A 14,559-nucleotide genomic window follows, 5' to 3' on the forward strand; every position below is an offset into this window, starting at 1 on the left:
CTCAAACTGGAGTTTAAAATGAATGGTGTAACTCACAGGTGTTCCCATCATTGTGTAAGTTTTTCCTGAACCTGTCTGTCCATATGCAAATAGGCAGATGTTGTATCCTCTAAATGCACCTGACAACACAGAAGTGCCAAGGTCCTGGAACACCTGAAAAGACCAAAAGAAAAAAACAAGTCCGTGAATAATATGTCTCATTATAAACACTCTTCATTACTTGCAGATCTTGCCCCTTTAATAACTCCATAGGAACAAAGATCTTCACAGTGTTTGTCTTTTGAACTTATCAGACTCAATGTTAAGTGCTCAGCATTCACTTGCTAGATCTTTCTTACAATACTAGTATGCCAAGCACAGTGTTTTGGAAGCTGAAGTGCAGGAAAACATTGGGTTGTTGATATGGAGGATGAAGAACAGTGACAAAAGTGTGAAAGACAGATGTTTGTAGATCTGTAGTCCAGAGAATAAAATCTGAGGGCAAACTGACTGAGACTGGAGTCAAGCAGTAATAAAGGACTAAGAAATTATAGGATGCATTATCTTGAAGTAATGGGAACAAGGCAATACTGTGCCCACTTCAGAGTATCAGAGTATCCTGAATGAATTCAGGAATTTTGCACAGCTAATTGTACACAGAAGTGGCCTAACACCAGCTTGAGTACTCCATATTGATTTCGAAATCTATAGTTCACATGATAGAAACTCTTACAACAGGGATAAACGCAGCCTAGAGAAGTATCTTGATTCTCTGATAGTTTCCTCATGAAGAGCTGTCCTCCTTTCTGAAGGTTCACAATGGATCTTTGAGAGTTAATAACAGAGCTAAGCATAATAAAATGAAATCTTTCCAAGGTGGCAAGCCTTCGGGATAGCAGCGCTAACAATGTCATCTGGACATCAAAGTTGGTTACTTAGAACAAAAGCATTTTACCTGTAGCTCTGTTGTTGGAACTTTTGTATGACATTTTGCAACTCACTTAACATTGTCATAGTTTGATTTTTCTACAGAGTAGGAAATAATACTACTCATTACTAGAATAAAGTAGGAACAATACTACCAATAACTAGAAAATTGTGAGATGTTCTTACTAGTATTCACAAAGTTCCTTGCGATCTAGAATATCCAAAGCAATTTAAGCCAACTGTGGAAATTACTGGGCACTCTCTCCACATACACTGGACTCCCTGAAAGAAGAGTCTCTAACTCCAAAGTCTCAGTAAAACAAAGCAAACTAACATTTACTCTCTATTAAATACACGTGGCTACTCAGACACATTAACACAAATATGTTTTAAATCAGACCTTTTTGAATTAGGCCTTGAAAAAAGATGCATAATACAAGCAAAGCTGGATAACTATGAAAACAGTGACATAACCCTAGGATGGTAAAGCACAAGACTTCCAAAAATTACTCACTGAACTTCTATTAAAAGCTGATTTGTACTCTTCTGTGTTTGTTCTTTCTGGTAAATTACTCTCTCCTTTTCTGAGGATAAATTACAATTAATTTAATAGAATATAGTCTCAATTTAGTCAGAAAAGCCTCTTTGTTTTAGTGTACTGAAGAAAAAAATGGAAAAGTAAAGCAGAGCAATGAATTTAATACTTGTTTAAAAATGAAGGAGAGTAATTGAAACCAAAGCTTTTTCTGTGCTAATATCAGAGGCATTAGTCCAAATACCCATCAGCAATAACAGCTGCAGATTATACAAAAAATACTATAATTAATCATTCAGGACATATGTACTAGCATATTTTATGATAAAATAGATTGAATCACGGGTTTTGTTGATCACAAGGGTTGGGGGAGGGGGGGGGAAGAAGATTCCTTTGGGATTCTTCCAAGTCTCACTTTTTAAATGAAACTTCAGTAAGATGAAGCTTTCCAAAGAACTTGAGTTGGATGTGGCTTCCTGCAGAGAACATGCCATTTGGCTGGGGAGATTGTGTCTTCCCTGCACAGTTGCTCTGCGTGATTGGCACTGTTCAGTTTGTTCCATGCAAGAGTGCTTCCTTCAGCAGAGCCCTAACTGGCTTTGCAATGGCTTTTCCCTGCACTTGCCCAGCTGTATGTGGCCCACATCCCATGGTGATCTGTGAAACGTTCTACAATTTATTACTTGTCAACAGTTCTAATGGTGGAAAACAACATGCCTTTCTGAAGAAGTTATGAGAGGGCATTAAGACAACTGTTATCGTTCAACGTACTCTGCTGGGATTCCTTGTGGATTACTTCCAACTTGGCATATTCTGTGATTCTGTGAATGTGGCCAGGTTCCAGTTCAAATCTAACAAATCCTGAATCATACAACACAGTCCTCATTGCAGTACAGGTGGGAGAAAGGGAAAGATTTGGTCTAAAATGTAGTTTAAATGTCCTAACTATGCAGCTTAGGCATACCAAAATGCTGTCCAAGTTGCTGTAATATAAACATATTTGGGGATGAGACTGTTTTATATTAGATAATAATCATTTACATCAAGTCTTAACAACAGGTCACTTGAACATTTCAAACCCTATTTCAATGCTCCACTAGAAGATACCAGAAATAGCGTATATTATGAAGACTTTTTTTTTCTTTTATGTTCCTCAACCTCTTAGTTACTAACAAACCAATGGCTTGTGGATAACACTTGTAATCTGGGTCCTTTCTATGTGACACACACAAAGACAAGACACAAGTGTGTTACCTGTCGGTTTTTCTTTTGTTCCTCCAAAAGGTTGGACATAATCAAACTCTTCTTTAATGCATGTGATTTAAACTAATGCTACTGACTTTTGTAACACAAGGCTCAATCAATATTGGTGTCTTTGACTTTTGTTTGAATTATTATGCATTGAGTAGATACACTACTAGGATAGTTAACAGCAAATATGTATTTTACACTCTAAGTGGAATAGGATGCCTTGATTCTGTGATAGTGTCCCTCTGACAGTAAAAAAATGCTTTAATTTTGAAGATAATGGGGGCATTCTATCAGAAATGAAAGTTTGGCAATATGAATTTCCCCACTATAAAACTTCCCTTTCTTAATCCAGTTAGAACCTGAATTACAAAAGGAAACAAAAAGCAGTAAAAGTAAATTGTCTGTTGTACTTTGAAGTTTAACATGTTGAGAAATGAAAGTTTTCCCAAGTCACTCAAATGAAGTCTCGGGGTAACATAAAAAAAAAAAAATCCAGTAAACTTCCAGGTACAGCATGTAATGCCACATGTAATGGAACAATAATGATAAATAAGGGTTTCCTGGCATTTGAGGGTTTTTTTCCTGAAATAGTTTCTGGTAAATAATATTTGCATTTTTTTAAAGAACAAGGAACAGGCAGAGACTAACTTTGACTGAAGTGGAGGAGAAGGGAGGAGAAAGCAGAAAGAGTAGGAGGGAGAAACCTACACCTTTTAGGAGCAACAAGCTAATAGCAGTTTATCAAATCTTATGTGTACAGTAACTGTTTTCTTATTTGCCAGTGTCTGAAACAGTCAATATTTAATATTAAAATTAGGAAACTTAATTAATCTTCGAAATTTTGAGGGACTTTATTTGGTCAAGGCAAAAAGACAGGAATTAAAAAAGGGTTTTTGAATAAATAAAATTGCTACTTGTTATAGGCATAGTCCACAAGCCTCAATATCTACAAACAACTCACTTAAACCAAACCAGTTTTACTGTAAAACATTAAGTTAAAGTTAGAATACTAAGATAAATTCCAACAGGTGTGTAACTGGGAAGACAAAACACCAGGAGAAAACCATCTTGCACAGCACATCTTAAAAACAGCCTTTAAAATACCACAATTTAATGAAAGAGGAAAAGACTAAACTCAAGTAAGACATACAAGTACTACAGTCAACAGCTACTTTTCACCACAGAACCAACAAATGACACTATAAATGCTGAAAAAACTCAATGGCCCAATTTCAATTATTCAAGAAATTCAAGATTTGCACACAGGAAAACAGAAAACTTCCTCATCAGTAGATAGAAAGCTTCAGAGTATCAAGACAATTGCAGCAGATCCAGCTACAAAATTATCTTAGTATAAAAAAGGTGCTATTATTTATTATACAAACAAAATCACTCTCAACCCATAGGTCAGGAGAGTTTAAGCAACTGCATAAAACCTAAAAGGCTCATTCCTGCAGTATGTGTTTGCCACAGTCTCCACTATGAACTACAGAAATGCTGTATCTCATATTTAGTGTGTTTTCCTTCCAGAACCTTGCCCCCTTCAAGCTCTTACTATTTGGGTTATGACTAAATTCTTTTTAACTAAATTGCTGCTACATCTCAGATGTAGCATCCAAGACTTAAGTCTAAGGTGAAAAAATATTTCATGAAACAGAATTATACAGAACTAAATAATTTCTGCCAAAATAATGAAAGCCTTGGTCCCCAAACTTTCATAAACTCCCCAAGATTAATTTAAATAAAAAAGCAGAAACAGGATACAAGGAAGGAATATGTGAAAACAAATCTAGGGAGTAGTTCCAATAATGCAAGGCTTTTATTGCACGTGTTTTCTCTTAAAGAATATTAAACTAATGTCAGCTGAAGGGCTTTCTGTACATGGCCAGAGAAAGCAGAAGTAAAGGGAAGCACATTATGCTGATGGGTTGCACAGAACCCTCTACTGTGACATGAGGATTACTTCAGCAACATTACTTTTGGGTTTGAATGGGATAAAGAGAAGGGGGGGAAAGGCATCGGTTGGTTAGTTTGGGAACATTTCTTCTCTCTTAATAAGAGACCACAGCTTCACAACTAGGATTATTTCTCTTCCCTCTCTCTATCCTGCCTTTTCAGTTTCTTTTTCCCAGTCAAACCGGAAGCAGGGCAGTGAAAGGACAGTTTCTCTCCAGCTCAACAAGCTTGGCCCGTGGCAGAGGCGTTTGCACCAGAACTTAAGAGACAGTTGTGTTCTTGGCTCTGCCAACAGACTTCCTGCATGTCCTTAAATCCTTTGTGCTTTCATTTTCCCTGTGAGAGAATACAATGATTGCTTTGTTCATCTTATCAGCTGTGATTTTTTTCCAGTGGAAAAACTGTCTGCTCTGTGTGGCGATATACATACACACACTAAATTTAACAGCATGACAGTGTAATCTTGATAAAGGTATCTAAGTGGAATTGTAAAATAAAAATATTAGAAAAAGTCCCAAATAATGTATGAGAAATATATACTGTTCCTCTAGGAAAAGAGAGGAAGAATATAAGTAACACTGATTAGAGTGAGTGGTAGCTTTATATTCCTGCCATTTTATCACTGAATTATATAATCATGAAAATACACCTTATTCACTCATAAAAAAACCTGTCCCTTTCGAAAAAGAAAAAAACAAACTATGCTTACCACATCAATCTAATTTATAAATATTCTGATAGAACCTGAACTTTTAAAACTTCCTAAGTGCTTCATCACCAATGGCACAACTCTACCCTCTGTTTTCTTTTTTCTCCCTTTTCTTTTTATTACATTGCTGGTATTCTACTGTAAACATCAGTGTATTGCCATCTCCCTGTACAAAAACACATTTCTCTCTGATCTCTCCTTTCCTGCCCAACAGGGATTCCTATTTTGTTATCACTCATTTATAGAAGAGCAATTTGTAGGTAACACCCATACAATCCAAACGCCACAACATTTGACACTGTATCAATGTCTGATTTAGCTCAGTTCAGCCTTACTTGTCGTAATAAAGCTGAAAAATACCTGTCAATTTTTTAATTTATTAATGACTGCTTCAGGATTCACACAGAGCATATTATGTAAGCTTTATTCTGGTATTTCATCTGCCCATTAAATCAACACAGGCAAATCCTATCCATTAAGGAACACACAAAATCACTTCCCTTTAGTAAATTTCGAATTAGATGTTAGGCTTGGTAATTCTCTCCAGGCAAACAGCAATATTTGTTAGGGACATGTGGTGAAAACATTCTCCATCTTTCCTCAAAAGCTAATTGTTACAAACTGTCACTATTTAAAAGTGACTATAGGAACTATACTCAAGTTTTATAGGAAAAGGACTGTTTGTCTTAGGAAGCAGACAAGCAGTTATTATATTTATGAAATATACAGGTAGATCACCTGGCAGAAGTCCAGCTTCAGACTTGAATCCTCGTTCTGTAAAGATAATCTGTGAAACAGAATCATCACAGGTGTTCTATTTTTTCAAGACCTCCATTCAATTTATGTCAAATAGTCTCTACAGACACAGTTACTTGGATATATATAACTTCTCATGTACGTCAAAGGAAAATTCAGAGCAGTTGTATAATTCTGGGATTCCCACTCGAGGCCTTGGGAACACATCCTGACAAAACTTCCCAGCTAAAGAACACCCCTCATCTGATTTTGAGCACTTCTTCCCTTGATATGATAAGTCTGTCATGCCACAGTTGCGATAAAGGATGTGGGTAGGCAGGTATGTGTCAAACATATCAAATGTTAAAAGAAACCAACGTATTTAAAGATCAGACATGCTCAAAAAACACGGAGGTTTTTTGATTATGCCTACCTTCTGCAAAGGAGTGAATTACTCTTTTCCCAAAGGCAATGAAAAAAGACTCTGTAGTATCATTGCATTATCTAGCTCTTTAGATAAAAACTGCAGTAAGCATCCTTAGGGAAAGGAAGGAGAAAATTACAAGTAAACAGCTAGCTAAACACAACCTGCCACACTGCGCCTACAAACTGCTTAATGAACAGATGAGCAACTAAGTGCTTTGTTTCTCTGTCCCAGGAACCTGGGACCGCAGGTTTGAGTGCTGCTCTATTCACATTGCTGTGCCTGTTTGCTGACTTGGATGTCAGAAGTGCAGGTTTCATTTCTGTGCTGTGCATCTTCACCAGCAGAACAGTAATGTGGTGACTTACACCAAGGTCAGCAATGCACCATGTAGGAAAAATTTTCCTGAGTGAATTCTGGGCCAAACCGTTCAATAATGGAACTACAGGGGAAAGTAAAAACTTCATCTTCTCTAAAGGTCTAAAAAAGGTTAATGTCACAGCTGGAAGAAGCAACACAATGCTCTCTGCAGTCACACTGTTTTAGTCCACCAGGGTCAGATGATCTTTTAGACATCCCACTCCTCTGGCCCAGATATTACTTCATGTCAGAAAAATAATGTAATTTGTCACTTTAAATGTTGTGATACCATAATTATCTGTGCCTGAATATCAAAAAAAGAAAAAAAAAAAAAAGCAGCAGAGCAGTTTTACTGATATTGTCTTAAAATGAGCAAAAATAAATACTGTGAGATTTGTTAGTTGGGTGATTTATTTATACTGAATGATATCTCTCTTACAGTGAGGAGAGTAAGGAATAAATAATGGATTATAAAGAAGTTATAAATATCCTGCATTTTCTCCCACTGCTGCTAGCTCTTGGCTAAGATCCCAGGTCATTAGCGGATGTCTGTGACTCCATATGAAAGGAAAGAAAAACAACATTAAATTACTAATTTTTTTTATCGTTTAAGACAGTGGGGACAAATATCGATTCTCAGCTGTGTCTCTGAAAAAAAATGGCCATTAATTTTGTGAGAAGACAGAGGATGGAGATGGAAAAAAAGATTGTTCCTTGACTTTATTACAAGTAGGTGGGAGGAAAAAGTAGTGATTCAAATTTTTCAGTAATTCAGTAAGGGCTAACAATTGTTTCTAGTACTCAGACAGCAAAACAATGACACTATCAAGATTAGATTTCTGCCTTTTTTCCCTTCAGCTGGAAATGGGTATTTTCTTTTCATTTATCTGCTAGCTCAAGTTGATATTTTTGCAATTAGATCACCAGCTCTTAAGCTTATGAAATATACTTTTCTAGCAATAAGCTAATTTCTTCACCTTTATACAAGAGAACAAAAGAAAGTAAAAATGAAGCAAAAGAGATGACCTTGTAAAAGATTAACTTATATCAACAATTTTTTAAAAATACCAGTATAAATTCTACAAGGCAGATTGTTTTTGTAAAACAGTCAGCAACAACTGAATTTCAATGGTACTCAAAACTGATAGGCTCCACTTCATACTTCTAAAAATAAATTTCCTGTATTTGGCATTATTTATTCTGGGTGAGCCTTGCAAATGCTCATGGAACTCAATAGCGCTTGGTCTTAAATATCAGTTTTTTACAGCTGCAACTATTTGTATACAGTAACAGTTTCAATAAAATGTCTTGAGTTTCAGAATAATTTAAGCTGGAAAAGACCTTTAAGACCATCGAGTCCAATCAGAAATGCAACACTGCCAGGTCCATGCTAAACCATGTCCCTAAGCACCATGTTTGTGCACCTTTTAAATACCTCTAGGGATAAATGAAATATAAGTAATAAAATATCAATAATAAATAAAAGATCATATCTTCTTGAAAAACTGAAACCATGATTTTAAGAGTTCCACTGAAAACTGACACTTAAAGAAAAGTCACTTCAGATTTTAAAAGACTTTAAAAGGCATAAAAATAAAGCAGTGCAGTTTCATTTTTAAACTGATTTTTCAATGTCCAAGCTCAGAACTAAAAACCAAATAAAAAGCAACTACAAAATTTTCCACTTTATACTCAAATTTATTGTTAACAGTATAAGCAAAAAAGCTTCAGATTTCTTGCAATAACTTGTTTCCCTTTATGAATAAATAGTCTTATCTGCCAAGTTTGGGATTAAAGAATCTATCTTGAAGCTATCAGCAGCAGTTAAGCCAAGAAAGAAGTAGCTTACCATGTTCTTATTCTGGTGCACTGTTAGTCTCATCAAATTAATCCAGTAAAACAAAATTCTTTTATTAAAGTTGTTACAGATGTATTCAAGAAGGAACCAAAATGTAACCTGATTCTATACTACAATATAGATATATATTTTGTTTTTAAGTTGGAATATTAAACAAGCTGTATCAGTGTTTTGTGTTAATAAAACAATTCTGGTAATCTATTCACACAATGAAACAATTATATTTATGACGTTACTACACAAACCAGGAGCATGGTGAGATGAGAAGGTTTAAAGGAGATTTACTAGTGATACACAGCAGTTGTTTCTACTTTTGTGTTTCACAGGAAATAAAAAAAAAGTAGATTAATGTATTCCTGCTGCTTTTAGGCAATAGACTTTGGACTGTATCTGTTTTCACCATCAGAGGGATTTTTTTTTTTTTTGAGTTGCTTGCTTGCTTAGAATAAAGACATAAAAGTATGTGCCTTCTAATAGGAAAGTCTGGCCAGCTTTTAGAATATTTGCAGGGCTTCTTGCCAAAATAATAAGATGGGAAACAGATACTCGATCAACCCCACCTGCAGACATGTAGATTTCATCCCACACTTAGCAAGTACCATCAGCTATCTTCATTAAGCACAGTTCACAAGAGAGGGATCAGATATCATTATTCGCACAGGCACAGAGGCACACATAGAACTGTGGCTGTTCGTGACTTGGATGGGTGCACTGTTCATCGGGTAGAAAACTGCCTGAATGGCTGGACCCAGAGAGTGGTGCATCCAGGTAGTGGCTGGTCACTAGTGGTGTTTTCCAGTCCTACTTAATATCTTCAGAGACCAGGACAAGGGAATTGGGTGCACCCTCAGTTGGTTTGCAGGTGATATTAAGCTGGGTGGGAATGTTGATCTGCTAGAGGGCAGGAAGGCTCTGCAGAGGGATCTTGACAGGCTGGATTGATGGACCAGTGCCAGCGGTATGAGGTTCAACGAGGTGAAGTGTTTGGTCTTGCACTTGGGCCACAACAACCCCAGGCATGGCTATAGGCTGGGGGATAAGTGGCTGGAAAGCTGCCGGGAGGAAAAGAACGTGGGGGTGCTTGTTGACAGCAGGTGAACACAAGCCAGCAGTGTGCTCTGGTGGCCAGGCAGGCCAATGGCATCCTGGCCTGTACCAGAAATAGTGTGGGCAGCAGGACCTGGGCAGTGATTGTACTCAGCACTGGTGAGGTCATACCTCAGATACTATGTACAGTTTTGGGCCCCTCACTCTAAGAAGACATTGAGGTGCTGGAACATGCCCAGAGAAGAGCAATGAAGCTGGTGAAGAGTCTGGAGTATGTGTCTTACATGAAGAGGCTTAGGCAACTGAGCTTATTTAGCTTCAAGAAAAGGAGGCAATAGGGAAGACCTTATTGCTCTTTACGACAACCTGAAAGGAAGTTGTAGTGAAGAGGGTGTCAGTCTCTTCTCCCAGGTAACAAGTTACAAGACCAGAGGAAATTGCCTCAAGATGTGCCGGAGGAGGTTTAGATTGGATGTTAGGAAAAATTTGTTTACTGAAGGGTGGTGAGGCATTGGAATAGGTCGCCCAGGGAAGTGGCAGAGTTACCATTCCTGGAAATGTCCAAATGATGTGTGGATGTGGCAGCTGGGGACATAGTTTAACTTGGACACGGTGATGCTAGGTTGGATGTGATGATCCTGGAGGTCTTATCTGACCTTAATGATTCTATGATTCCATAGAATAGCTTGGGGTGAAAGGGACCTTTAAAGGTCATTTAGTCCACTCGATCTCCAATAAGCACAGAACAGTGATGTTTCCCCTGAGTAAAGCCCTTTGCCGCAGTGGGACTATTTTTACACCTGTCTCTTAAAAAACCTACCTGACTGGTCTGGACTACAAGTGCAGTAGACTTCCACAAAAAAGGATGTGAAGGAAAAATCTACACACTTATACCAATTCAGACATGTTTTCAATGTTTGCTGAGAAGATCAAGAATCAGCAGTCAAATCTCCAAGAAAGTTTCTTGACTGTGGTTCAACTCAACAAAAATTCTCAGGATAATAAAGTTACATGGCATTTTTTAATTGTGAAAAAAAAATAATGCTGTCTACTGCACCTCCCCAAACTTAAAAAAAAAAAAATTACAAAAAGGTTTGAAGCTATACAAGACCATCAAGAAAAAAGTAGTTTCTAAATTTGTATGGTTTCAGCAGTTTCTGGGAGAATCCAAACAGCGGGAGGTAATTTAAGGTCACTTATGAGTTCACAGAGAGAACTCTTGGCATCTTATTCTCAAAAATATATTAAGAACAAAGTTTGCCAAGACTAGTGATTCAGTAAATTGTTAATTCTGCTCTTTTGCCAGGTCAGCGGCCTCTGTTCATTTCCATCTTATAAGGACTGGGGCCTGGATACTAACAGCTGAAGGTGGAATGAACAGTCACAGTTCACCTAATTAGAAATGTTAAATTACAAAAAGCAGCAGATACTACCAGTTTCTTCTATTTTGGCTCTTCTAGTGACAAAAATTACTTAGGCTGGACAGAATGACTTCTTTTTACTGTCCTCATCTTCCCCACTCACTTCATACCACACCAAGCTCAAAACTGGGCGAGGCACACTATGAAGATAGTTCAGTGGTTCACGCTGTACTTTGCTTAGCTACACAGAAAACAAAAAGCAAGATGTATCTCACACCACCTGTATCTAAAAAGTAGTTGTAAAACATGTAAGAACTCAACCAACCCAATACTTCCATAAAGCAAAAGATAATACCATATATTTTCAAAAATTAAAATGTGCAGATCTGCTAAAAATTAGAAAAAATTCCAGGCATCAGAACCAGGGAATCTACATGTCCCAATTAAGGTCACATATTTCCGAGTCATTACAAGCCCAGTAATAAACCAAATTGTTGATACTACCAAGAGGAACAAAGACCCTTTGGTGAGTTTTCAAAAAAAAAAAAAAAAGAAAATCTTCATAATATTATGGCAAGGCATTGCCTGTGAAGAATATACTGGAGCTTCCCTCTCAGACATGACGTTTTCTGTGATAAATAAAAAAAAAAAAAAGGCCTTCAAAATATTTAGAGAAATGCATTTGGTTGTTTAAGAAAAACATGTTTTTCCCTGGACTAATAAAATACAAGCAGAAGTTGTGGTTTATTTCCCTTTCAAAATGAGACAAAAGGAAGAAGTTTCATCAACATTTAAAATTTTTCCAAGCTGAAGATGCATTAAATTTTATCCCTTTACAAATTAGGATCTTGTGCCCTATGGCACACTAAAATGGGCAAGAAATGAGCAAGCAATGGGAAGAGAACTGAAGGTTCAAGAAAAGTGATTTTAAAAGAATTGAAATACATGACACCAATGCATTATGTCAGATTTAAGTAACTAGCTACCCTTCCACAATGTATTGGTACAACACTCTTTAGGATCAGGTATAAATTTTGTCACTTATAGTTTGCAACTCAATGGTCAGTTCTGTCCCGAAAGAAATTTATTGTATTGAACATCAATACATTTTAAAAATATATTCCTTCACTCTTTAATACAAGTGTTTTGTTATGATAAACTGATTCATAACATAACATAAAACCTCAGGATGTACTGAAATATGACAACCTAATAATTTATATTTGTAGTTCTATTATTTTCCCTTTTAGATTGAGAGCAGTTTCATCATTGACCTAATTAGAAATTGAGTTACTAGAGAATATTGTTTTTGTTTCAAAGGAGTATTGAATATGACCACATGATGAAGCTGCTGGGTGATTTTCAGACAGCTGTGCTGTTTAAGATGACCATCTATCTTGCAGGAAATTCAGCTCAGACTTCTCTCTTCAGTATAATGACTTACAGCAGAAACATTGGGTGTTTCTTACATTCCAGATCTGTATAGTCTGCTCTCCTCAAATTAAAAAAAAGGCCACAGCTTCTGCAAATTCTTTGTTTTAAAAGTGCCTGCCAGCTTTGATCAAAGCTGCACCAAGTGCAGGTCAAAGTAGCACAGTGCTCTGTACAATTTAAAGCTTTTCACTTCTAACACTTATTTTAAAAAAAAAGATTGAGGGACTAATAAAAGTTAGAGCCTGACCCAAAAAGGATTTTTTAAAGCATCCTCTTTAAATATTATTTTATATGTATCATTGTGTCCTTTAGATTATCAAAATTATTATAAAATAGTTTTTCTCCCTGGGTTCTTTTCCTCATCTTTAGAAATTAACCTTCTGTCTGGCTGCAAGACAGTCTGCACATTCTTTCCCACAGAAGAACATTACAATGCTCATGCTGCTGAGTGTCTCATGGACAGCACATTTAAAAAAAAAAAAAAAGTTCTAGGTTTCTTGATACTTAATATGAAGCATAGCTATTAAAACAAAGATGCTAAACTGCATGCAACAAACTTCAGCCCCCATAATTAACTCTCCACCTGAAATCCTTCTACTGGTAACTCAGCTCTTCAGTCAGCTCCCATCACCAGCAATTTAGAAGTGCCCAGCTCACATGGCACAGACAGCCTATGTTCAGGCTATCAGGCACCCTCAGCCTCCAAAGCAGGGTGGCCACATGAAAACTGCCAGTCAGAAATGGTCACGGTCACTGCCAGTTCCTGGGCTGTGCCTTCAAACCGTTATGAGAAATACCAGCTGTCCCAGGCCCAACAGCAGCAAGAATACTCAAACAATTTAGCAATATGGATGGCCAAGCTTAGGGAATACTCCCTGGCATTAAGTGGGGCTTGTATGGATACAGCTTCAGTTTGCTATGAGTTAAAAAACCATCAACTCCAGGTTAATAAAATGAGAAGCAAATGATGACTTTCTAATCCATTTTGTTTCCTCTTTGAACTCAACATGGCGATGGAATTCAGTTGTAGAAAACCCCATAGTTTCATAGCAAATGGAATATAAAAAGATTACATTCCATATACTGTAATAAGCAATAAATTTATGCAAATGACATACAGTAGGATGGGAGACAATAAAAGCATTGTGCTGTACCAAGCAGAGTCAGACACACAGCAGTGATGTAAAGGAGGACACGAAGAGCTGGAAGCAAGTTTCTACAGTCCTCTAAAATCTTTGTGTTTTCAGACTGAATGTATCTTTAAGTCATTGACAGTTCTTTTGAGTTTCTGCTGAATTTAAATTAAAAATATCAAAAGCTACTTGAGCCGAGGCTTTAAATTATCTCATTCTCCACACATAAAAATTAAGAAGGTTGCTAATTTTCTGAATGTGAACTGAAAATTCTATTTCAATTTCTTGGTTTAGAGCTATAAGACACATTAAAAATAACTAAGAGATATAACAATGCTAGCTGTCAAAAAATTAATAAGGAACAAATAACAGCACCAAATTGTGGACTAGAACATTTCCCAATCTTTACATTCGGCTTTAAAATGTTAACTAGCTCCACCAAACCCTTTCACTTGATTAAAACTCAAAAGTGATAGAATATAAGAAAAACTTGCTGCTTCAATGATAAATTCCTATCAACTCTCTCTCTAGATTTTTAACATGATTCTATCTTTTTTTCCTGTTTCAAGACAGCTATGAGAAATGCTCTTTCTTCTAATAGAAAGCAAAAGAAAAATCACAAACAAAAGACAAAAGCAAGTAAAAGTTTCACATCTTGCTTAGGTAATGAAAAGGTGGTGAATTCAGACAGTCACACATTTTAGAGCAGAATTTATGTTCTGTTTGGAAACAGGTTACAACATACAGCAATAAAAAAATATTCTAGTCACTCATGAACTACTCTGGCCTTTACTCTCAATCATTAAGAAACAGAATGCAGCTAAGAGCATCAAAATAAAATAGACTTGAA

At 36.6% G+C, this 14,559-nt stretch overlaps 1 protein-coding gene across 1 annotated transcript in view; it reads right to left on the reverse strand.

The window, feature by feature from the left end:
* STARD9 (StAR related lipid transfer domain containing 9) overlaps nt 1–14,559 on the reverse strand; it is a 101,076-nt gene that overhangs the window by 58,270 nt on the left and 28,247 nt on the right. The window contains exon 4 of the mRNA XM_027881683.1: nt 37–153. Coding sequence (XP_027737484.1) covers nt 37–153 — 117 coding nt within the window. The remainder of the gene's footprint in view (nt 1–36; nt 154–14,559) is intronic.

This window comes from Empidonax traillii, unplaced genomic scaffold (genome assembly GCF_003031625.1).
Source record: "Empidonax traillii isolate 1590-97213 ecotype Southwest subspecies unplaced genomic scaffold, ASM303162v1 scaffold93:size1158651, whole genome shotgun sequence".
In the NCBI taxonomy this organism is placed as follows: domain Eukaryota; kingdom Metazoa; phylum Chordata; class Aves; order Passeriformes; family Tyrannidae; genus Empidonax; species Empidonax traillii.